Source organism: Leuciscus leuciscus, assembly GCF_965113295.1.
Source record: "Leuciscus leuciscus genome assembly, chromosome: 5".
NCBI lineage: Eukaryota > Metazoa > Chordata > Actinopteri > Cypriniformes > Leuciscidae > Leuciscus > Leuciscus leuciscus.
The window spans coordinates 34,599,056-34,624,833 of NC_138729.1; the positions used below are offsets into that span (position 1 = coordinate 34,599,056).

At 38.1% G+C, this 25,778-nt stretch overlaps 4 protein-coding genes and 1 long non-coding RNA gene across 5 annotated transcripts; 3 read left to right on the top strand and 2 right to left on the bottom strand.

Annotated features, from left to right (window-relative positions):
• The first annotated feature begins 412 nt into the window (after window positions 1-412).
• ftr82 (finTRIM family, member 82) lies at window positions 413-6,643 on the top strand. Its single transcript, XM_082169399.1, has 7 exons — window positions 413-1,151; window positions 2,701-2,796; window positions 3,228-3,461; window positions 3,872-4,031; window positions 4,527-4,583; window positions 5,078-5,146; window positions 5,766-6,643. The coding sequence occupies exons 1-7, from the start codon at window positions 567-569 to the stop codon at window positions 6,284-6,286; spliced, it is 1,722 nt and encodes a 573-aa protein (XP_082025525.1). The 5' UTR covers window positions 413-566; the 3' UTR covers window positions 6,287-6,643.
• Window positions 6,644-8,326: 1,683 nt separating this feature from the next.
• Window positions 8,327-9,698, top strand: ift22 (intraflagellar transport 22 homolog (Chlamydomonas)). Its single transcript, XM_082169407.1, has 5 exons — window positions 8,327-8,619; window positions 8,712-8,797; window positions 8,900-8,989; window positions 9,096-9,298; window positions 9,547-9,698. The coding sequence occupies exons 1-5, from the start codon at window positions 8,581-8,583 to the stop codon at window positions 9,693-9,695; spliced, it is 567 nt and encodes a 188-aa protein (XP_082025533.1). The 5' UTR covers window positions 8,327-8,580; the 3' UTR covers window positions 9,696-9,698.
• A 384-nt stretch (window positions 9,699-10,082) lies between these two features.
• Window positions 10,083-14,697, bottom strand: atp5l (ATP synthase, H+ transporting, mitochondrial F0 complex, subunit g). Its single transcript, XM_082169414.1, has 3 exons — window positions 14,539-14,697; window positions 13,915-14,075; window positions 10,083-10,292 (listed from the first exon to the last, which is right to left on the bottom strand). The coding sequence occupies exons 1-3, from the start codon at window positions 14,588-14,590 to the stop codon at window positions 10,194-10,196; spliced, it is 312 nt and encodes a 103-aa protein (XP_082025540.1). The 5' UTR covers window positions 14,591-14,697; the 3' UTR covers window positions 10,083-10,193.
• A 449-nt stretch (window positions 14,698-15,146) lies between these two features.
• nherf4b (NHERF family PDZ scaffold protein 4b) lies at window positions 15,147-24,080 on the bottom strand. Its single transcript, XM_082169684.1, has 11 exons — window positions 23,982-24,080; window positions 22,838-22,871; window positions 22,492-22,556; window positions 21,703-21,914; window positions 21,377-21,578; window positions 21,114-21,250; window positions 17,987-18,191; window positions 17,686-17,882; window positions 16,544-16,756; window positions 16,008-16,232; window positions 15,147-15,613 (listed from the first exon to the last, which is right to left on the bottom strand). The coding sequence occupies exons 1-11, from the start codon at window positions 24,034-24,036 to the stop codon at window positions 15,524-15,526; spliced, it is 1,635 nt and encodes a 544-aa protein (XP_082025810.1). The 5' UTR covers window positions 24,037-24,080; the 3' UTR covers window positions 15,147-15,523.
• LOC309498780 lies at window positions 18,506-21,882 on the top strand. Its single transcript, XR_014206037.1, has 3 exons — window positions 18,506-20,159; window positions 21,386-21,605; window positions 21,751-21,882. It is a non-coding gene; the product is annotated as an uncharacterized lncRNA (long non-coding RNA).
• Window positions 24,081-25,778: the final 1,698 nt, after the last annotated feature.

Genomic DNA, 25,778 nt, shown 5'->3' on the forward strand with positions numbered 1-25,778 from the left:
CAGAGCCAACCAAGAATGGCCAATTATTAACAGACTGTGGTTTTAGCGTAACTGAAGCAAATGTCCTTCAGCTCCTCAGCTAATGGATAAGCAGTTAGTGCGTGTAAAACAGAGAGCTTTTCATGTTTAAGTTTCATCCTGGATGGCCCTGCTTTACACTACAATTCATTCATTCTCAACTGTACCTTTTTTCTTCTATGTCTTTCACTCCACCCATGGTCCGTCCCTCCCTCCCTCCCTCCCTCCCTCCCTCTCTCTCTCTCTCTCTCTCTCTCTCTCTCTCTCTCTCACTCTCTCTCAAGACTCCTGGCTCAACCTGTTTATCTGAGCTGTGTTGTGCTCTAATCTCTCTCTCTCTCTCTCTCTCTCTCTCTCTTTTCCTTCCTCTCTTCAACACACTCCCTCAGTACAAAGGGGAGGGCTTTGCTTCCTTTAATTAATAACCTGTGGAATTCAGAAACTCAAGGCTGTCTGTAGTAAAGCACCAGCCACGCAGTGTTCGAGCGGCTCCTCTTTCTCTCTCGGAAACATTTCAGACGTTTGTTTTTGAATAGAGTGCAAAAAATATGGCTGAGCAACTGTCTTCAGATTACTTCAGCTGCCCCCTATGTACGGAGCTCCTGAGGGACCCTGTGGCGATCCCGTGTGGTCACAGCTTCTGCATGGACTGTATCAGCGGCTACTGGAATGAGGCTGATTACACTGGCATCTACATCTGTCCCCAGTGTCGGATCACGTTCACCCAGAGACCCGTGCTGAGGCCAAACGCCACTCTCACCAAAGTTGCCGAGAAGATTAAGAAGACTGGCTTAAACTTAACGCCTCCTAGTAATGGAAGCTATGCTGGCCCCGGGGATGTTCCTTGCGACTTCTGCACTGGAAAGAATTTCAAGGCGGTCAAGTCCTGCCTCAACTGTCTTGCCTCTTACTGCGAAAAGCACCTGAAGCCCCACTACGAGTCCGCCACATTCAAGAGGCACAAGCTGGTGGATGAGCTGGGGAACCTGGACCGTAAGATCTGCCCTCAGCACCAGAAGAGCCTAGAGTTGTTCTGTCGTACAGACCAGATGTGTATTTGCGCTCTCTGTACTGTAAGCGAGCACAAGGGTCATGACATAGTCTCAGCCGAAGCAGAAAGGAGTGAAAAACAGGTAAGGAAAATAGACTGCTTGAGTTAACTTAACTGAGGTTACTGAGAGGCTAGAGTGGTGGCTGTGGGGTTACAAGTTGAATTTTTAAGTATATGATTATATTAATTAACAAGAAATGTTCTTGAGATTGTATAAAAGAGGTCTTCTTAAAAAAACTGCCAAGAAGTCATGTAGATACACTGTATAACCGGTTCTGTGTTAACACAAACATGCTGATCCAGATCATTACAAAAAACGGATGAGGAAATATGGAAAAGAAAGGGAGGAGACGATGATTAAACTGATAGAAATAGAAAAGAAGCTTAGTTAGTGAAAATTATATCTAGAAAACTTTTCCAAATACAACTCCTAAACTATATGAGTCACAAAAAGGGTGTGTTCCTCTACAATGGACAACTCAGAGGTTACTTGATTTAAACACTGTCCAAACCTGGCCACCTTTCTGAGATGATCTGTTTTTGTGCGAGAAAAATAACTGTAATGAGCAATGAGGGATGAGAAACAGGGCAGGTCTGTATTCTTTTGTAGGGAGAGGCAAGGAATGTGAATTTGAGAAAATCAGGAGGGAGCGTACAGACCATCCCAACCTCCCCCTACGCGCTAAGGGCGAGACAAAATAGCGCACTGCTTTTTGTACCTTGACCCAAAGACATCATAAACCTCTGGAGTATAGCTGAAAGAAATGTGGACAACCGCCTCTTCAAACTTGAGTTTCGCAAGAAAAACTGCTCAATGAAAACTGCGTCACTGTATAATTTGACTGTGAGGATATTGAAAACATTTCACCCAAAACTATTTATAGATACTGGCCAGATGTTTACTGTTCCATCAATACACCGGAGAACTGAATGGAAGGAAGACCTTCAAAGGTTTAAGATCTCAAAGCTTTTCCTTCAATTCATTAGTACTGAACGAGCTTGAGACAAGGAGGGAGCACAGCAGTTGATGTGTTTTTGTACTGTTTTGACTAAACTGTCACGGGTGCTTTTTAGATACAGTAATTATATCTGTAATCTAATACTTATCGCAGGCACTAATTGCAAATGGTTTGTTTGTTCTGTTAAACGCAGGGAATCCCAGATTTAAGTCCTCATGTCCCATGGCACACACCACAAACACACACACACTTTTATTCACCCCCTCCCCAGATTCTCCACATTCCTTCAAGCTTATCTTGAAGAATGGTTCGGTGAGCTTGGCAAGGGGTTGCTCTGAAGCCCCCTCCTCTTTCCCTAAAGAACTGAGCGTGTGCACCTTGAAATGTCTCTCCGGCAAGCAGACCCAGCTAGTTTTACATTCCTGGAGTGATTAACATTCCCGAAAATAAAGGCATCCATGTGAAGCAGGTTCTTTGAATTTTAGAAAAAAGCATGACATAAAATTATCATACGTGAAGATATGTGACGCGAAAGGACATACAGTAGTATTATATTGCTGTACATTCCCAGAATTTACTTGAAGAGGGAGATCAATAACAAAAAGAGTTTGTTTTGTAATTTAATCTATGTCAACAAAGACTAAGGTATGTTTTCTCTTGTTTCATGGACAGAAACTTCTTGGAGTGTCCCAGGCGGAGATCAAACAAAAATGCCAGCAGAGGTCCAAAGAACTGGAGGAGCTGAAGACAGCAGTGGATTCTCTAAAAGTATGTTTCAGGCTCACTTGTAACAGTTAGTTGTATCGTCACTGCTCATATCGAGGTCACACCATAGCACATTTGACCAAATAAGAACAACCTAACTGTTTTATCTGGGCAAAGGTGATATGGCACAAGACCTTTTATCTGTTAAGTCAGTGTGTAACTGTTTCAACCTGGGAAAGCAAACAGTCCTTGTAAGTGGCCATAATTGTTCTTTTGTTCCTCATAGTGTAATCTAGATGCTAGCTCTCTAGATACATGCTGATACATGGCTTTTTTTTGTTGACTGCAGCAGCAGCTTGAGTAATTTTAATGAGTTGTAAATGTTATCTAGAAGTTATCCTTGCAAAACAGATGCACTAAAACTAAAACATTAAACCGTTTCCTAATAAAAGAATGGACAATGGACTCTTAAACTTGACTCATTTTTACCGCAGAGCTCTGCACAAAGAGCAATGGTCGAAAGCAAGAAGATGTTTGATGAGATGATCACCTCCATTGAGAGGATGAGGTCAGAAGTCACCAAACTGATCAACATCAATGAGAGGGCTGCATTCAGTCAGGCAGAGGGACTGATGGAGCGACTGGAGCAGGAGATTGAAGAACTGAAGAAGAAAGAGAGTGGACTTAAACAGCTTTATAGCACTGATGATCACATTCACTTCTTACAGGTACTTTAAGACAGGAGTTTTCAAAATGAGATCTGGGGATCCCGATGGGATCAAAGAGAAAATAAGTATTTTCTAAGATTCTGATTTTTAGATCTATTTTTTTTATTATTTCCTACAATAACAGGATAAAACCCAGTTATTTATATTTACATCATATTATGGGTTTTTTTCTCCTTGTGCAGTAAAAATGGCCCCTTATATATTATACATAAACCATATATAGCTGCTTTTATATTTTAGAAAAGGGGAATGATCATATTTGGCATCAAATAGGCTTTTCAAACTTTTTGGCATAACTTCTTATTTACATGAAAGTTTCAAATACATTAGACAAACACATTTACCTTTCTGTAATCAAGGCTTCCACCACTACATATTGTATATACTGAGATTTCTCTCCTTTTAAACAGAATTTCAATTATCTCTGCACCCCAACTGATGACGGCTTCATACCCAGAGTGTCTCTGAATCCGGACTTTTCCTTCAGTGCAGCCAGGAAGGCCGTGGCTGAGATCAAAGAGAAGCTGGAGGAGCTGGGCAGAGAAGAACTGCGCAAAATCTCAAAATCAGGTCAGAGCACACACTGCACCGCATGTCAGATACAGGCATAGTTGTTGGGTGAAGTTGTCCCTGATTGCTCATCTGAACACACTGCCCTCTATTTTACATGAACTTGGAGGGTACAGCTAAACTCAGTTTATCTTTAAAGAGCCACAATTAGCACTTACAGTATATCAACATATAATTTCTGGGCCTAAGAATAACCAACATTTATAAAGATCAGTCTTTAACTCTGATAAGTCAGGCCTTTTGGTAACTACACATGACTTCAGCAAGGAAGTCATGTGATTACATGGAGAGTGTAAACAGTGTTTTGAGTTCCTCAACTCTGTGTTCCAATCCACTGAGCAAAGTTCAAATGATAAACAAAAGAGCTATTCAATTCTATTAATAGAATTTGAAACAATAGGATTTAGTGCCTTATTCAGATCTGCTTGCATAAATCTAGAATTTCATGTTTAAAAAGGTAATTGTAAATCAAGTTTTCCTATTTTTTAATTACAGTGAACGACGTACCAGTGTACACTGTGGAGAATCGCACCAAGGAGAAAAGTACCAGAGGTAAGACATAAATGAAATACATACCTAAATATTGATTTACATTAATCACACATGGCTGGAGCAAATACAAGCTGTAAACATCTAAAAATGGCTATGTAAAAAAACAAAACAAAAAAAAACATGACATAATACACTACCGTTCAAAAGTTTGGGGTTGGTAAGATGCATTAATGTTTTTGAAAGAAGTTTTCAGCAGCCATTTCTTCAGTGCAGTTCTTCAGAGTCACATGATCCTTCAGAAATCATTCTAATATGTGGATTTTATGATCAAGAAACATTTCTTACTTTTACAATAATTATAATAACGTTAGGCAATGGTTCTGTTTGTGGAAACCATGATACTTGTTTTCAGGATTCTTTGAAGAATAGAAAGTTCAAAAGAACAGTATATATTTGAGAGAGAAAAAAAAGAAAAAAAAAATCTGACTGACCCCAAACCTTTAAATGGAAGTATACATATGGGATATGACATAATAAATTCTCTTTGTGTTCAGTTAAAGAAGTTCATACAGTGGACAGTTCACCTCCTACAGAACCCAGGACAAGATCTGAATTTCTGAAATGTAAGTATAAAAAAAATAAAAATCATGATTTTCATATTCTCAAATCCATGTTTGTCAGATCACACCTTGTGTTTGTCAAAATTAGGGATGCACAATATAACAGTGCCATATTGGTTATCAGTAGATATTAAAAATATACTGGACATTTAATCATAAATGCTAATTTTCTCTAGGCTATTTTTATATTTAGATTATCTAACTTTTATCATTTTATATTTAGATCACTTAAAGTTAATCTTTAAAAACACTAATGATTTAATAACATATTTAGCAAATCTCAAAATGAATATCCATTTTTCATAATGCACATTATGAAGTTGTGATGCCTAAATTGATTGTATTTAAAACTTGGCTGCTTATAGATTTTAGCGGGGGTAAGTAGTATAGATGAAGTAGTATAGAATTAATATTGTCCATTTGTTTGTTGTCAGCCAGAACATGAAAATAATCATCAGCTTATCTGTATTGGCCAGCATTGTAATATTGTTTCTAGTCCCAATGACTTTTTCTGACATTATTACTAATAAAGTCAGAATTTAAATACGTACAGAGGAAGATATTTAAAGATCTGTTAAAAGCAACACATTAAAGCAACCTTTATCCGTCTACTCATCTCCAGACTACTGTCAGTTGAGACTAGACCCCCACACGGCGCATAAGGAGCTGTTCTTATCTGAAGGAAACAGAAAGGTGATTAGAACCCGAGACCTGCAGCCATACTCCGAAAACCAAGATCGCTTCGATAGCTTTGCCCAGGTGCTGTGTCGTGAGGCTCTGTCAGGTGGCCGTTTCTACTGGGAAATCGAGTGGAATGGAGAATTCTCGATTGGAGTGGCCTATCGGGGCATTAGCCGTAAGGGTAAAGGCTCCCTGTGCTTGCTGGGCTACAACGATAAGTCTTGGAGCCTCCTCTGCTCTGACACAGGGTACTCGGCCTGGCATAACAGGGTAGACAAGGCTGTTAGTGGCCCTCACTCTTCGAGAATAGGGGTCTTTCTGGACCACTCTGCAGGGGTGTTGGCCTTCTACAGTATTGGTGAGACTATGACACGTCTCTATCGCTTCGAGACCACATTTACTGAGCCCATCTATCCTGGGTTTGGGGTTGGAACGTCAGTCAAGATCTGTCAATTAAAATGAACACTACATGAGTTGTGTAATTTTCATGAAGAATCTAAAGTGAAGGACAGACACTCTTTGCTCTTTGTTCTATGATTTTTTTTTACTCTGTCTTTTATGTCGAATGCCATTTGTCAGCCATTTAAACTATTTTCACAGGTTCTGAAGGAATATAGTAACTTTTCAGTAATGATCCTATCTGCAGAATATATAATGAAGGCTTAAATAAAGAAAAACTCTTCTTGCCAATATCTTCTTAAGTTAATATTATTTTGAATGTGTGTATCCAAATGCAAAAGCTATTCTCATTGTCATTGTAAAGCAACATTATTCAGCAATTACATCTTTATATTTCAATAAAGTTTTAAAGTTGTTATACATACTGGTCTCTCGTTAAATAATAATGTTAATGAAACAATTGTGGTAATTTGTTCTCAGTCACAATGGTCACAATCTCAGTCTTGTGTTTTTTCCGCTGAAACCACAAATTCACCAAATTTGAACAAAAAAATTATAACTATTTAACAATAAATTGTCTACTAAGGACAAAAGATCATCTTAGTTTAAAACAAGACACATATTTACAGTATGAAGACACACTACATTACCAAAGCTCATCTGATTTTCACATTATGTGATCAAGTTTTAGACAATTATTACAATGTGGGGATTTTGAATCATAATGACTGTGGAAAATGCTGTTTTAAATGACTCACAGAGGATGTGCATTGTAGAAAGTTGTACCGGGTGTAGTGCCTGCACACACACACAGTTCTTTTCGGCTGCCATAACACAGTCATTCAAACTTTTTTGTAGCCTGGAACATAAAACATAACATGAACATAAATGGTCTGCTCCAAAAACCTGCCTAAAATGATCAGAAGGATACAACTTTTTTCTAACACTGCCAGATTCACAGCTCTAATAAAAGTATAACGTGGTCACATAGATGTTTAACAATTGCTGGAGGTCAAAGGTCGCTGTTTTGCTGGTCGCAGTGGGCGTTCCTACAGCTGGATGATCTGACTTTACTGGTAAGAAGAATTTAATCACAAATAACATTGGCAATAATAATAAAATGTAATTTATCTTAACAAGACGTTTTTGTGCTGCTAAAATGAACATTCTGTGGGTGAAAGTGTTTGTATATAAACAATTTCTGACACGCTTTTCAAAGTAACTCAAAGTATCTTCATTTTATATTTTATTTTATTTTATACAGGCCATAGCCTATATATTGGGGGAGGTTCACTATTTTTTTTAACTTCTGTTAAGGTTCTAACATCCTCTGAAAGCTATAGCCTACCACACATAGTTTATGTTAACAGTTTTGTGTTAACTTACCCGGTTTAGTTTTTAAAACTCATTTCACTTGGGCGTACGTGTTGTTTTTGTAGAAACCTTTTTTGAAGACAGAAACCTGCTCTGCTGGACAGTTTGCTTCATTTGTAAGCAGAATGGCAGATGATAACAGATGTGTGCTGTCCTCGTGCGGCTATAAGAGGAAATACAACTTAACAACAGCCACTTTGGACGATAGAAATCACTCTTTAGGATCACGTTTAGGACATGGAATTCAAGTCTGTAATATGATCACATGTTACACATGTTGGTTTTCAAAAAGGAAAGCTGGGTCACATAGAAATCTGAAAAATTCAGAATAATTTTGGTAAATTCCGTTAAACCAATATTAATTAGTAACGTTAGCCTATTTTTCCTAGATGCGGAGTAGGGGCAAGCTGTCACATGTGTTTTATATGTTGTAATTTAATACAATAAACGGTGATTTATGTCCAAAAGTCTTGTATAATATTGTATTAATGTCGATAAAAGGTTGATTGCCAGGGGTTGTCTTAAGTTATTTATGCTTCCTGAAAACTAATTGTCAAAATCAATTCTTATTTCTTCTGGCCAGGCTATATTATTATTTTTATTGAACAATTAAGTATGTAATTCGTTTGTTTATTTATTTTTATTAAGGATGTATTTTCAATGAATATGAAGATTAACGAATCTGCGACGCGTACCTTCTGCATAATCGCCTTGGAAACGAGTTGTTTATGTTAGCCATGATGATGAGCTAGCTAACTCGCCATGCTCTTCAAATAGCTGCCTATGTAACGTTACTGGGATAAATATCCCACTTATTTGACGCGGTGATTTAACGTTTTGAATTTCGTTTATTTATTTATTTATTTTGTACTCATGTCAAATTGTTATCTTTGTTAGCTAGCGCGCTAGCTAGGTTAGAAAAATAGGTCTCTAGTCAAAAATCTCTTCCTTGTCGTTTTATTCTCTCGATCAAAGACGTCAAGATGGTCAAGGTGAAAGTATTATTCATTGGACCAACCGAGGTAACTTAAACCATTTGGTTGTGTGTAGAATGCGATGCATAATATTTCATTATTTAGTGTAGATCACTATTTTTCATATTTCATGTTGACAGTGTGGAAAAACAGCATTGGCCAATTTTCTCTCCGACACAACGGAACAAATTGGAGCTGACCATTACAGCCCAACACAAGGCGTAAGGTGGGTTGATTTTAAATATATTGTTAGAATACATATAAATATTTAAGCTGTCTGGCCTAACGTTTTGTTTTTGTTACATCCTCAAATAATTCCCGTCTTTAGGATACTTGAGTTTGAATCACACAGTTTATCTAATGGCAACAAAAATTCAGCATGTGAAGTGGAACTATGGGATTGTGCGGGAGATTTCAAGTAAGTTAAGCTGACCAAATGTAGACCACTTTCCTGAACCAGATTGAAGTTGTCAAACAATTATTTTCTTTCTTGAGTGAATTCATTCAGTATTGTGTGTGCACAGGTTTGAATCATGTTGGCCAGCTTTAATGAAAGACTCCAATGGGGTAGTTATTGTATTTAACCCAGATGTGCCCAGTCATCTAAAGGAAATTGAGACCTGGCACTCTACAATCATCTCCTCACAGGGATTGCTAGAGGCCCAGTGTCTGCTCATAGCACATCATAAACCAGGGAGTGGAGCTGACACTACCCATCCACCATTAGGTAACTTATCCACTTTACAGTATTAGTTTGTCGTAAGTAAGCTATCTTGAGGCTGATGATGACCTGGCTATAATTAATGTTACTACAGATCTTAATATGGTGCTGTTATTTGCTTTTTCATTTAAAATTCTCATTTAATTTCTGAACACCCCTCAAAAAAATTGCTGATGTTTAAAATGTTGAGTGCATATGACATTTACAAAAAAAAAAAAAAAAAGAAAAAATGTTTTTATTTATCCTCTGTGTAGCCCCACAGTTAAACAAGCTGCCTCTCATTCACTCAAACCTTGAGGAAGAGCCTGAAGATGTCCGACAGGAGTTCCACAAATATTTGGGAAATGTTATGCGGATGTTATCAGAAAAACAGGAGCGTGAAGAGATGTCAATTATTACATGATTTTTTTTATTTTTATATGCCTAGATAAATCTATATCCCACATAATATATACACATGTTTGTTTGTTTTTTTGTGGGGAAAAAAATCTTGTTAGACCTGTCTCACCTAACATAGGCTAGGAGATGGAATCTCTCACAGTGGTTAACACTAGATCCACCCCACAATTACATTTTCAATCATTTAAATCAAGAAGAGAGGAAACATTTTAAAGGACAGTGGTTCTGTAGTGAGCTTTGGATTAGTCTCCAAGTCAAAATATCAACAAGTACTAAACTGTGATGGAAACACCCTAGAGTTCAACAATATTGTAATTCACTGTGCCATTATCCTGGGTCCACTGACTAAATTGCAATTAAAAGCCCATTGGAGTTAAATAAGCATGAAAGCTGTTCTTTAATAATATTTATTTATTTAGTTCCTGGATTCCAAGAATTCTGAGAGAAGGGAACAGACACAACTTGGCAACAAAAACAAGCAAGCAAACAGGACAGTCCACATTTATACATCATAGCCAACAATGCCTCTCTTTCCAATGATCTCCCCGATGTAGAACCACATCAGAACTTCTGTGGCAACAAGCCCATTCCTCAGAGCATCCTGTGGTGGCAAAAAAAAAAAAAAAAAGTGATGAGAAACATTACATAATTAAAAATCTATTAAATAAAACTATTAATACCGGTAATCTGGTTTGCCAAACAATTATAATGAACAGCTAAATATTACTCTGTGACAATGAAATGAATCTACAGTTTGATAAATGAACAGGCACAGTCTGATACAAGTAGGTCGGAATGAGCACAGGATAAATTTAAATCTACAGGCAAAACAAGTGAAAAGTCCATTTTGAGGTTTTCATAAAAAAGTTAATTAAGCCCTCGTCTAGCGATCCCAATGCTCCAAATAGCAATTAAACATCTAAAAGTATCTTTATTTGTCCCTTTTTTCAGAGTACCACCTTTATGAAAAACTCTTACTCGCGCTGACTGACAGATTTGACGTGTGCGCACAAAGACGCCTCAGACAGCACACAATCCCAATATACACGCATACTAGGGATGGGACTTTTTCTCGACAAAACGACCGACATTCGACACATGCTCCACTCGACAAAAAAAATAGAGTGTCGACATGTCGAGGGGGCGGGGCTTGTGGGATTTCCAAATTGCTTTTTTTTTTTTTGGCTTTTAATTTATTACATTTCCTATTCAAATACACATCATAAAGTGCCACTTTTCCCATAATGAAATAAAACATTTTAAATAAAACAATCAATTTTTTTCTAAATGGGATCGCCACTTGACCGTTGACCCTTTGTGTGTGTGTGTGTGTGTGTGTGTGTGTGTGTGTGTGTGTGTGTCAGGCGACAGAGTCTACATGGCGGCAGCAGCAAATAACAGGAGCAAGGTGTGGGGGAGTTTTAGCAAAATTAATGATAAGATAGTGAGGTGCAAATTGTGCGGCAAAGATTATGCGTTCCACACATCCACGTCAGGGATGCCAGCGGAAAGAGTGTTTTCAGCCGCGGGACTGGTCGTGAGTAGACTCCGCAGTCGCCTTCTACCCAAACATGTGGATATGCTTCTGTTCTTAAACAAAAATTAGGCCTAAATGGTAAGATACCTATTGGTATATTTTATTTTCACTGCTGATTTATGTTGAGTTGATGGTATTATGCTGCCTCCTTTTCTGTGGTTTAAAAAAAAATGGGCACGCTGTTTTCAATTTTAATTGTTGCTTATTTTCACGTTTGATAAGCATGTTAATGTTATATAATGATAATATAGAGTGTTATTTTTTTCATTCGGAAAACTGTCTTGTTTAGGCTACATCATGCACAGAGCTAATTAACTAATGGACAGGCCGTTTTATTTCTGTGAATTTCGAACGGCAAAAAGTAGCCTACGTCTTGTGTTTGTAAGGCTGTTGAATAAACATTTTAAATTAGCCTACTCTCTCTCTCGTTTTTATTATTACCGCTTCAATGGTCAAAATTTGACACTAGAGCCATGTTTTTGAGACTAAACTAGTACAACAATGTAGAATATTTTCCACCCTCCGCATTGCTGCTGCTCTTTAAAAAGAAAAAGAAAAAAAAGGCCGACAATCCGACAAAAAGTCGACACATGGGCCTCGACAGTCGATTTCCCAAATCCCGTGTCGTTCCCATCCCTAACGCATACACAGAATTACAGTATTTCAAAATCTTGGCGAGTATTTAAACAAACATCTGTTATGTCTTATGTGAACGTTTTGTAAACTGTTGGGGAAAAACATCTGTGTAACATTATTTTAGATACGTGCAGTACAGTAGGTCTTAAAGGGTTAGTTCACCCAAAAATGAAAATTCTGTCAGTAATTACTCACCCTCATGTTGATCCAACCATGTAAGTCTTTCGTTCATCTTCGGATCACAAATTAATATTTTTGTGATTAAATATGAGAGCTGGATTACTCCTCCATTGGCTTTAAGGGGGCCCAAACTTGTCCGTCCAGAAAGTCAGTGAAGAAAATGTTTAAATAGTCCATGCCACTACAGTGGCTCAACCATACGTTTCTCAAGCGACGATAATACTTTTCGTGCGAAAATAAACAAACAAAAGAACAACTTTTTTCAACTATTCATTTTCTCTCTTGTAGGCCTCTGACGTGAGTTCACGAGAGCTCCATGACGCATGCGTGAGAACTGAACTGACGACGGTCTTCTTCTACTACTACTTGTTACTGGCTGCTCACTCCTTCGGAGTATTACCGCCACCTGGGGTACAAGATGACGTGCTGGCATAGCCGGAAGCGCTAAACTTTGTTTACAAGCAGGTGAACAAGCGCTATTGAATTCGACATTGATCGTGCTTTTGGTCTCGCTCTAAGTAATTGTTTACAATGGTTAGAAAGTGTGCATTTCCTAGGTGGCGGTAATACTCCGAAGGAGTGAGCAGCCAGTAACAAGTAGTAGTAGAAGAAGACCGTCGTCAGTTCAGTTCTCACGCATGCGTCATGGAGCTCTCGTGAACTCACGTCAGAGGCCTACAAGAGAGAAAATGAATAGTTGAAAAAAGTCGTTCTTTTTTGTTTTTTTCGCACGAAAAGTATTATCGTCGCTTGAGAAACGTATGGTTGAGCCACTGTAGTGGCATGGACTATTTAAACATTTTCTTCACTGACTTTCTGGACGGACAAGTTTGGGCCCCCTTAAAGCCAATGGAGGAGTAATCCAGCTCTCATATTTAATCACAAAAATATTAATTTGTGATCCGAAGATGAACGAAAGACTTACATGGTTGGATCAACGTGAGGGTGAGTAATTACTGACAGAATTTTCATTTTTGGGTGAACTAACCCTTTAATATATATAGGCTGTCTGTTTCATTAATGTTAATCAAACAATTTTGGTATCATGAAAAAAAAAAAAGTTGTGTATATATAGATGTATAGGAAACATTTGGTTTTGACTTGGTGTGTGCCAAATTTGGTGTTACCAGGGATTTTAAGGGATGGTTGCTAACTGATTCTGTTTTGGAACCTTCAGAAAACTAAGTTGATTGTTCTCAAAATATCAAACAGGTGTAACTGTTAGTCAAATAATTTGTCTGATTCCAACATAATTGAGGTTTATTTAATAGACAATGTGAAGATAACTTATTTTTGAAAATGTGCTCATTTTGCCAGCTTGGGTCACACACATACATACGCTTATGCGTGTGCGCGTGTGTGTGTGTGTGTGTGTGTGTGTGTGTGTGTGTGTGTGTGTGTGTGTGTGTGTGTGTATGTATGTGTATGTATGTGCAAGTATGTATATATATATATATAGAGAGAGAGAGAGAGACACACACATACATACATACATACAAGTGTATTGGCTTCAATGTTTTACTTAATGTTTAAAGGAGCAGATTTAGAGCAACTTTCTTAAAATATATGCATGCTGCAATGTAATTTCAAGCCTTTCCTAATGGTGTCTATGTAATGGGCACAATTTTTAATAAATAAATACATATTTTAAATATAAATCACATGACAGCAGTCCCTCAGCCTGAGCAGATTTCGAAAAATACAAGTAGAAATACATTTAAGTAATTTAAACTGCAAATTACAAAATAATTACTTGAATGTATTTTTCAAAACGCATCTGCTCAGGCTGAGGGACAGCTGTCATGTGATTATATATTTTAAGTTCGTATTTAAAACGTATTTAAAAAGAATTCAAAGTACCCATACTAACCCTGACTGTGGTCTGACCGAGCCGTCCTGACTGGAAGCCCTTGAGGAGATCCTGGAAGCCGCTGATGGCCTTGGGGATCTCGGCAGGGCTGGGAGGAACCAGCTCCACACGGGCGTAATACCAGAATGTGGCTAGCCGGGGCTTGGAGTAGGTCACAGCAGCTGCAAAATGTCATATCAACGCAAACATACACAATATAAAAATCAGATTCCGATTTATAAAGAGAAATGTCACAAAGCAAAGGCCAAGTGAACAAAAATATTTGAGTTGAATGTACTATCGACACACGTTGACATTGGGAGACTGTTTTGCCACTGTCAACTTCAGCATAACGCTGTTGTAGAAGTACGAGCTAGGCATTCAAGAATGTATTAGCAGCTAACAGCTTTAGACAAGACAGAACACAAACATTTGCCAACACAATTATCGGTCATCTGCTTGCACGTATTATCACACGTGTTGTGTATATAGTAACGTTACGTTATGTTTAATTAATCTAATTCATGATTTGCTCATTAACGCGGCCTGTTCTAACAGCTGCGGAAACCAGAAGCACTCAACTCGAAACAAACATTACAAAGAAATAAATCTTCTACAGCTTAAGTAAAAGGTAATTATTCTTACCGCCGACCAACGTTGGCACTTTAGCCACGAGTTTCTGTACCGCCTGGGCCATGATTTCTGTGAACTGAAGATTTATTCGCCGCTTCTCTCCACAACCGGGGCCCTTCAATGAATGTCACCTCCAGCGAAGGACCCTTCAATCGAGGATGCAAGATTATACGCCTGACGGAAATTTAGAGCATGCCTATAAATAAATATACCTATATATCTGACATGTTGAACAAAAAAATACTGTTTATAAAAATAAAAATTGGTTAAACCTGCCTAAAAATGTAATACCGTGCACGGATTAAAATATTTTTACATAAATAAGAGCGGCATAAAATGGCCGACTAAGTCCGACTGCTATGCACTACAGTTTAAATAAACGGGTATATCGTGATATCTTCCATCCATGTATCAGTGTTGTAAAAGCAAATAGTGTGATATTATTTATTTATTATTTATTAATGTTGTATTTATCAGTAGCCAAGGTCAGTACAACAAAAACACACAATTTATTTCCTGAATCATTCATAGAGACATTTATTTACATTTGTTGTTTTTCATTTGTTAATCTTAATTTATTTAACATTTTGATTTCTGGAAAAAAGAAAAATACATTTGACCCCATTTAAATGATATTTTATTCAGGATGAAAATGACACAATGCAAAAATGGCAGATTCAGAAACCTGGCAAAACGAGCACATGTTAAAATACTGATATAATAGATAATACTTCTTAGAAACACAGAAATTAGCTATGTTAATGTCTTCCTCCAGTGCATAGCCTACTGGATTTTTACTTCCAGACCAATCTTAACCTTTACAGCACTCTGAATGATTATGCAGAATTGGGATCATGCACGTGTTTTAGGCATTTCATACAGAAAAACTGAGTTGTTGAAGTGCAAATATATAGTTCAGAGAAATTAGCTAACCAGTGAAACTCTATTTAAAGATCATTCTCAAAGTACTAATCTCATTGACATTATCAGGACTGTTTTATGGCCATGCCAACTGAACTAAGTCATCAGACAAGTCATCAGTCTTCAGTGTTGGGGGTTCAGCAGCACTCGAAACACTTTCCTCCACCTGTAACAAATGGTACATGAACACATATAAATAAAGTTAACGAAGTTGATATTTTTGCTTATTATAAGTGTGTGTGTGTGTGTGTGTGTGTGTGTGTGTGTGTGTGTGTGTGTGTGTGTGTGTGTGTGTGTGTGTGTGTGTGTGTGTGTGTGTGTGTTGTACATTCATGAAATTGATCAAAATATGTATTGAGTTACAGTTATTTAATGTATTCATAATGAGTTTTGTAATAGCTAATCAGATGTGGCTACGTCATTAGGCAGGGATTAGTTTACTGCTTGTTTATGTTTAGCGTGAGTCATTTTGTTTTTTGTGTGCTGTGTACTTCTCTTCACGCCTCCACCGACACTGATAAACCAAACACGAGAAAGCACAACAATACATTATTGCATACCTCAGAGATTGTTACTAGTTTGTTCACAGTGATTGGTTTCCCATTCTTCTTCAGCCAGTCATAACCTTTCTGATCTACTACTAGTAAAGAAAGAGTATCTCCTCCTCTCTTCACGTGTAAGATCACATCCTCCACAGACTCTTTCTCCACATTCTGTCCATTCACCTCCACCACCATATCACCCTGAAGCAGACCTGAACCCTCTCCTGGGCCTCCGGCTTCTACCTAAAAAATTTTGGTAATTTTAAGTAATGCACCGTCATATTTACTTGAAATTATATATTTTACTTGTAGTATATGTCAGAGCATGTAACTGAGTTGCATCACTGATCTTTTGTAATGTTTATGTAATTATATTATTTAAAACAAATGAAGACTCCCATGATATGTAGACTAGGGCTGATTTTCCAAGAGTATACTTTTGTGAAGAGTTCCCACAGATCCAGAACAAAGGTTCATTTCTATCCAGTCCTAACATCTGAAGTCAGTATCGTTTAAACTAAGGCTGATTTGTCAGTGAATGGGCTTCATTGTACCTGGCTCATGAAAGTTCCAGGTTTCTGTTGGACGCAACCCAAATGGAAGCCAAAACCAGCCGAGCCCTTCTGCACTATACAGCGTCTAACATTAGGATCAATCTGCACATCCACCTCAGGCTCATCTGCAGGATTCAGCATCATTGGGATTTCCTTTTTCTCCGGGCTACCAGATGTAAAATCCACACAGAACAGTAAGGGGGAGAGGCCCAGCTGAGAAAAAGTGATACATGACATGTAACAGACAAGTAGACAAACGGGCATAAGAAAAAAGACAATCTATATTTAAAAATGTGTTTTACAATAATTTTTTTTGTTGACGAATTCATTATTGATTTAGCAATCTGCCTATGGGGGATTCTGCAATAGGTGAACATAAAGAAAGATAATAAATATCAGTTTGGTTCAGTTGTAGATTTGTTACCTTTAAATATTTTTATTGTGTTTCTTCACTTTTCTTCATTTTTAAGTGTCAAATGTTTAAATCAAATTAACTTAAAAAAAAAATCAACATCTGATTATTATTCCCTTAATAAATATTCCCTTTCATTCAATATGTATTTGTGTTAATTTTATAACAAATAATTGTTATGCTGTCATCATCATCACACAAAGCATTACGTTTTAATTAGCATTAAGCTAATTGAGTTTATAATATATATATATATATATATATATATATATATATATATATATATATATATATATATATATATATATATATATATTTATCCTAAGAGTAGCTTCTTCTTCTTCTTCTTTTTTTTTATTTTATTTTTTTATTGTCATTACCAAATGAGTTAAAATTTCTGAATTTCTTTTATTTTCAAAGTGTAGTTCAAAGTTAGTTGATTGCTAACTAAGTACATGTTTTAAAAAAAAATCCAGGCTTGTTTCTCCAAAAAGCACCACAAATGGTCCAAATTACCACAACACACAATATCAAATATCCACAGAACTATCACTTTGGTTGATCAAGGCCATAATCAGAACTTTATTCCTGTGACTTTTTTAAACATTTAATAAATGTTATTTGAAGAAACTTGATTTTTTTCAAGAAGTCAAAAGTGCCCATAATTGAAGAATCACACCCATATTAGTATTATTTGTATATATAAGTATACATATTAGTATATATTCACCTTAGTGTAGAAGTCATGGCCCTGAGGTGTCATAGTTGTGAGGGTGACCTGCTGCCCACTCTGTCTGATTTTGCTGACAACTTCATCATGACTCAGTGAGTCTGTGGATTCTCCATTCACTTCAAGAAGCATCTCACCTTCTTTAACACCTCCCAGTTCAGCAGGGCTGCCACTATCCACCTCTCTCACCATGTGGACTGTAAACCAAACATAAATATGTAGACAGCAATCCATTTGTGTAGCTGTACAAATAGATTTATAGATAAATAAGTACATGTCAAAGTGTGAGTTTGCCTCTCACCAGTGCGTCCTGCTCCAGTCTTCTCCAGCCTGAGCAGGATGCCATACCCTTCCGGCCCCAACACCAAATGCAGTCTGTGGGGCCGATACGGCATGTTCTCTGCGTCAGCCAGGGCTGGGAGAATGGGCATTTTTCTACAGGCATAACTCTTCTCACTGTCACTGTCAATCACCAGCACTGTCATGTGATCACTGCACTTCTTCACCTGGAAATATCATCACCATAACCAACATGTGAGTGACAAAAGGTCTACATGCTGCCCATGAGTTTGACACAGCAAAGAAGCTCAGAAGAGCTTTGTACACTGTAAAAACGTTTGCAAGAAAAAAGTATAAAAAAAAATGGTTTAACACTGCATTATATGTAATTTTACTGTAAAATAATGTAACATTTTGTTAGTAGGAACTATGAATTGCCATATAATTTACTGTGAAAAATTTCTTATTTTTGTAATCAGTAATATTTATTATGGGGTTTTGTGTTGCATTTTCTGTTATTTAGTTAATGTTTGTTGCATTATTTTAGTGTCTGTTTGTTTGACCCTGTACACTGTACAGTACATGCAAGAATTGGTCATGTTTTATGGAAAGACCACTTTCTTTCGAAGAATTCTAATTCATTAAGTGGCTCTCTGTTTTACTGTCTGTTTTCTTATTGTGGCATTAGTACATTTTAAGGTAAAAAGCAAATTTTGATATTGTCACGCATGAGTGTATTGAATGCGCAAGTCAGGAGTATAAACAGAAAAGTCTTTCATAATCATTTCAAAAAACCAAACACGCAGGAGATGATCAGAGAATATAACACAACCTATAGACGATAACGGACAAACTAGGCAAACTCAGGGCTTTTATACACAGAGAATGTAATCAAAAGAGAAACAGAACATGGTGCGTGGAATTAGGCATTATAGAAACCAATTAACCAACAAGGGAACTAAGGAGAATGGAAACTGAGCAAACAGAGTGAAAATTAAACTAAAACATAACATACATGTTACAGTGCGCTCCTCACACCGTAACAGTCTAACTGAGGAGGGAGGGTGGGGGCTCTGAAGGAGGACGCGGAGCAGGCAAAAGGCAGGAACCGAGAGGCACTAGCGGGGGGAGAGACCAGGGTGGCCGATGACGGTGGGAGAAACCAGGGAGAAGCCAGGAGCAGGAGGTGCCAGACAGGGACACGGAGCACAGCCAGGATGAAAACCCATGACCAATGGAGGGAGGAGCCATGGTGGAGTTTTTGGGTGTTGATACCAGGGGATGACCGACGGAGACAGTGCTGATGAATGTGGAGCCCTGGGTGCTGATGAGAGCAGATTGAACCGGGCGACACCGATGGTCCTGGAGGCCGAGGCAGAGCCACAGCGAGACGTGTTTGAGGTGGAGCCAGGAGGAGCCAGGAGGGAAGGAGAAGCCAAGGAAGAGCTGACAGGTCGATGGACCGAGGTGGAGTGACGGGATCAGCGGCTGGAGGCAGAGCCGGGGATCCAGTTGCCTGGGCAACGCTGGAGAACTGAAGAATCGAGGCGAATCCACACAGTGGAGTGGTTTCAGAGGAGGAACCGAGGGGCTGAATTGAACCAGCGGAGGCGGAGCTGAGGAACTAGCTGATTTTGGAAGAGGAGGCAGGAGAGGGAGGCTGGGCGGAACCACCAGGGACATAGGAGACTTTGAGCTGGGCGGGAGTAGCAGGGCTGGGAGAACCAGGTAAACTTCCACTTCCATTTCAAAATAATTCCTAGAGAACAGGCACAACACATCCACGTTGGCTGTGGGTGGAGCTTTCCTCCATGCCCTCGAACTCCACAAGCAAACCCACAGGGACGGACGATGTAGCCGACTCACGCACCTGGTCAGACGTTTTGCAAAGCTTGGACTCCGGGGCGATGGTTGGCTCTGTCCTCCTTTCAGGCTGTGGCTTGTGCATTGTGGCAGGCTCAAGCCCACGGCCTCTGGAAGATGGTGTACAGGGACCCCTAGTTCACCAGTACCCACTCCACGAACACGAAAACCTGGGATGCAAAGCTTTGCGAAGCTTTGACTTCAAACTAGTGGAAAAAAAGCGCATAAGGAGTGATCGGGGAAGTGGGTTTGGCTCGACAGATGGAAAAATCTATGGGTGTGGTCCTCGAGGCACTGCTGCTTCTGTTCCAGGCATAGCAGCTGAACTGCCGGTAATTAAGTCCACTGTTTTGGTCCGTTATTCTGTCACGCATGGGTGTATTGAATGCACACGACGCAGGAGTATAAACAGGAAAGTTTTTAATATTAAATCCCAAAACCAAACACACAGAAGATTATCAGATATAACACAACCACATAAACAATAGACGATAACGGACAAATGAACTAGAGAAACTCAGGGCTTATATACACAGAGAACGTAAAAAGAAAGAAAAAGAGAAACAGAACAGGAGCGTGGAATTAGGAACTATGGAAACGAATTAACCAACAAGGAAAATAACTAGGAAACTAAGGAGAACAGGAACAGAGCAAACAGAGTGAAACTGAAGCTAAAACATTACCTACACATTACAGATATAATACAGATCAAATATAATTTTTCATTTATATAATGGTATTTTTAACATTACATCACTTGATGAAATATGGTTATAAGTTTTAAAACATAGGCACCAGTATGCCATCCTGTAAAAAAAGGTCGCTGTTTGGATTTAAATAGACAAATGCGTAAGAGTCTATGATTGGATTATTATTGCAGTGATTATTGTTTCTAGCATGTTATATGTTAGTATGTAACTTTTCATTTCTTAAACAACCATCCAGGAAGATGTATCATGGCCATATTCCAGGCATCAGCCTCAAATTGTGAAAGAATGGTTGGGAGGGAGCATGAATAATAATTTTCACACATGAATTGTCACCTCTGAGCCCTGACCTTAAATCCACTGAAGGTCTTTGGGATGTGCTGGAGTACACTTTACAGAGTGCTTGACTCTTGCATTGTCAATACAAGATCTTAACCAAAAATGTATGCACCCCTTCATGGAAATAAATGTTGTGATTTTAACCACACAATCTGGTAACCACAGCTGCTGGGTTTTTTTTTTAACCATACATTTAACAGTATATTTTTTAAAGTGTATCTAAAGCAAGTCCTTGCTTACCATTCTGCTGATGGCAGAGTGTGTGAGTTCACAGGCCATGGCACCATCCATCCAGATCAGCCGGTCACCTTTCCTCACTCCTGCCCTCTCTGCGGCACCTCCTTTCACTGGGCTTACTGTGAATTTGCCTTTCTCACCTACACCACAGATAAACCAGAAAACGCACACTTGACCTATAACCTCACTTCTTTTAAAAAGGACATTACAAACAGCATTACATAATTTATTTTTATTTTTTTAATGTGAGATACTGTGGTTCTTACCTTCCACAGGCAGTATGTTGAGGCCCAGGCCAGGCGCATCTTTCTTGATGTGGCAGAGACGAGGAGGCCTCCATCCTTCTCCGTGGCTTGCTTTAGCCAACTCTCTAAGGTCACGGCCCTCAGAAACAGCCTGGTCGTAGGCCTTTTCATCTAACACCAGGAAGCAGAGCTGTGATCCACTCTCCTGAATCCTACGGGCCACCTAAGAAAATGGGACAAACATAATAAAGTAATCTGTTACAAAGCCTGTCACAAAAACCATATGTTCATAGCTTGTACAGTAAAAAACATACAATAATTGCAAAACAAAGATTATGACTTCTCACCTCCATGTGTTCCACGTTGTCAACAAACTTCTCATTGACTTCAAGCAGGTGGTCCCCATCCTTGAGCCCACTCCGTTCTGCCACACCCAATGAATCCAGCTGCCTGATTATATGACCCTGCCGCCCTCTTTCCACACGCAGACGGAAGCCAAAGGTTTCTCCTTCTTCCCTCCTCAGCACGCACACACGTGGTGTGGGATTTGACACATGCTCTGTCAGCAAAGACTGGAGTTAAAAGAACAATCTGTACACTTTACGGTATACTTTAAACTATGGTAACACATTTTAGCAGCGTTTTGTATTTGTATTATTCTGTGCTGTATTTGTTTATAAAATATAATTATGGTATAGAGCAGGGATTCCCAAACTTTTTTGTAGCCAAACCTCTTTGATCTAAAATATTTATAAGACCACAATGAGATTTTAAGTCAATATTTCAATAATGTAACAACATAGTTGAATGTTTGTAGTTCTCTGATGCTGGTTAATGGTCACATGACATACTGGTAAACAAATTAAATACTTAGTATTTTTAGTAGATATTTTATTTTAATTTTTTTATTATTCTTTTTTCTTTCTTTTTTTCTTTCCATCTAGTTTTGGAACCATGGTATAGAACAGACATCTGAAACCTGTCGTGGTGTCAGTAAAAAACAATGAACAAAAATAAATATAAATATATAAATAAATAACACAATAAAATAATTTTAATTCTTCTAAATCTCAAATTATCCAGTCTATCCACACACAAAAAGTCACTAATAATATCTAATACAAGATCTCATTAACCTGTATCATCTGCAGTCACCATGGCTGGATTGTCTATTCCCTCCTTTGGATTGAAGGTAAACTTCCTTAATGAACATAAGAACAGGTTAAGGAATGAGTTTCTGCCCTCTGATAAGTTCTATACACAAGTGGCCAATGAGATCCAGTGCACAACCATAAACAAGTCAATATACCCTCTGCAGAGGTGCTTCACTGACAGTATTTTAGTACACTCAGAGATCTGATTAAGCCATAAAGTGAGGCGTGTCTGCTCATGTGCACGCTTATCAAACCAGAAGGCACAAAGTCAAAAGCTGTACAGCATGTGTGTCTGTGAAGGGACACGAGCCATAAAAACATTACTTACTCTGTCAGCTCCATAACATCCCGCAGCACTGCATCTAAAGTAATAAGGGAGATTGAAGAACTTGAAATTATGAAAAGTCAAACGCACCTCAAATTTCTCAACAAAAAACACAGATTCCTAGTGCTGAGTCAGAAGCAGTCATTTTGCTTTAAAAATTACAATTTAACCTCTGGATTTCATGAACAGATCTTGACTCAGAAAATGTGGTTACAGCTCATCTGCTCTGACTTCCCTTTATACTTGGTCATTCCATAGTGAGGACATGTGATGTTTGTTAGTATCAAAATAGTGTTTGCCTTCGGTTGATAGGCTTTGATTAAAACACCTAGTTAAATATGATTTGGAATGGATGTTTACCTTGTTGGCAATAGTTGACTATTGTATGGTTGACTGGCTATCTATTGCCAGTCAACCAAGAATTTTATATTGTTGACAATCACAGCTATATATTAAGTACAGCACATGTCAAGAATGGCAAGGTAAATCATGTCACCGCATTCTGCACATTACTTGGTATATGGCTTAAGCTGACTCATAGTCAATTTCAAAAGTCACAGGTAAAAAAATGGAAATGTTAAAAATACAAATAAAATAATACAATGGAGATTGGCTGTATTTTGTCTCATATGTAAAATGACAGATCTAATAACCTTTTTTTTCATGTGGCATTTTGTCCTCAACAATGTTAAATAAACAGACCCCAGTGGCCTTGAGGTCACACAAACACCAAAGTGGCCATGGAGTGACAACGATTTACTTTTGAGCTAATCATTAAAACAGTCTACTTTTCCCATAAATAAAATAAAATAAAATAAAATAAAATAAAATAAAATAAAATAAAATAAAATAAAATAAAATAAAATAAAATAAAATAAAATAAAATAAAATAAAATAAAATAAAATAAAATAAAATAAAAACGATGTGTGTAGTTAAGCAAATTAAGACCATGCAAATTAAGCAAATTCTGTACACCCACCCATACTAACATGAAGCCTTGTTTCCCATGCTTACACATTTTTTACAGTTAATGATTTATCGGCCGTTATTCACATGGATTTAATAATCAGAGTTACAATCTCAAATACAGTACAATCTTTCAAAACAGAAAAAAAATAAACTGTGAAGAGAGCCAGAGGTACCCACCTGAACGGCGCGGAATAGCTGAAGTGGATACACTTCTCTCATATGTGTTCGTCATCCTGCTCCTCTTTTAATGATTTAAGTGTGCTCATAAAGAGGGGCCTTTTGTTCCAGACCCTGGGTGTAAACACAGTCATTCTCTCTGTAAATCTCACACCTGTATCAGCACTCAACATACACCCTCATACAACTTCACTGCATGGCCTGTTGCAAAGACTATACATTGACTAATGCAATTGCTTACGCTTTTAAGAGGCTTTAAGGATAATAGTTTAAAAACAAATGCATGTAAGGCAAGAACAGCAAATTGTGAATACATTTTTGTAATTTAAGAGCCGAGGTAATATAAAAGATGCAAGAGGGCATATGAGGGGAAGAGAGATGGAAGGAGTCTCCTCTCTTAAGGACACAGTGCTAACCCACTAAGATTTTTTTTTTTTCTGAGAGAGTGTAAAATAATTAGAGGAATAATGAAACCAATCTGAGATGGGCTTAAGGACATTCTGAGACCAACCTACAATTCAGATGTCCTGATGCTAATATCAATTAGGCATTTTACGGTGCATTTTTCTAGACACCTTTTACCTTATATTTTGATTATTTTCAGGTTAGGTAAAGTAAGTAAAATCTGTCCTAAAATAAGCATCTGGATTTTCATATTTACAATCCATGGTCAGAAGACTTCTTCGTGGTCGGTTCAGCTCACCTTTTTAGAAATCAAAGACTTTTGGCAGGCGAGCTTCTTAGTTTCAATTACTTATAGTTTTATTATTTACAGGTTATAGTTTAAAGTAGGCTACAAATATATTTTAAAAAAGACAAAACAACATCAAAAGCAAATCGTTTACAAGCGTTCTGTCAGAGGCATCAATGGCATGGCATCTAACACCGGAGAAGCCGTTCCGAAGAATCAGCATCTGCCTTCATCTTCTCCTTTTAGCCCTTTGTAGACCATCTGAATTCTTGAGGTAGTCATCTTTGGATATCCCCTTATTATTTATTAGTATTTTACAGACAATCAATCAGATCCTAATCCTTAAGGTCATCAGTACTAAAAATTCCCCTCATAATTTATAAGTCTCTTACAGACAATTTATCTAATCCGAAGTCTTGATGAGGTGTCATGAGTTCTGGGAATTCCTTTCAGAGATGTCTATATAAAGCCTTTCGCCTCTTTGTTCTCCTTCTTCTGACTTTTCTTCTTTGTTACATCCTGCACCTTGTCCGCAACGCACACGACGGTAATGCTTGCATTTTTCTTTTTTCTCCAGCAAAGCTCTTTCTAATACATGTTTCTTCCTCTCTATTCTACCAGCATGCTTTTTAATAAATGCTTAAACAGTGTGGTAGGTTTTTCTTTATAATCCACTTTCTTAATAAATCGGTTACAATAACAATTGTGGTGTTTTTCTTTATAAATCACTTTCTTAATAAACCAGTTACAAGTGTGGTTGATTACAATACAGAAGTTCTCTTACGAGAGGTCTCTCGTACTGCGTAAGTATCTTACGCTCAGGGAAAATCCCTTTTCCGCGAGATATTGAAGCCAAAAAATTATCCTTAATTTTGTATTATTGTAAAACGCGTTGCGGCAGCATACAGACATAGGCAAGACGGCTCGTGTGCCTATTGGCTGTTCTGCGGCAACTGCAGCAGCCTATCGAGCGAGGCCTAGCGTGACGTCAGACCCAATGAGGGTGCTTCGCGCCCACTGCATCACGTCCCGCCGAAACGGGCGTGGCTTAGGCCTATAAATACAGCTCGCAGGCAGCTGATATCTGATTTTTCATCTCTTCAGCG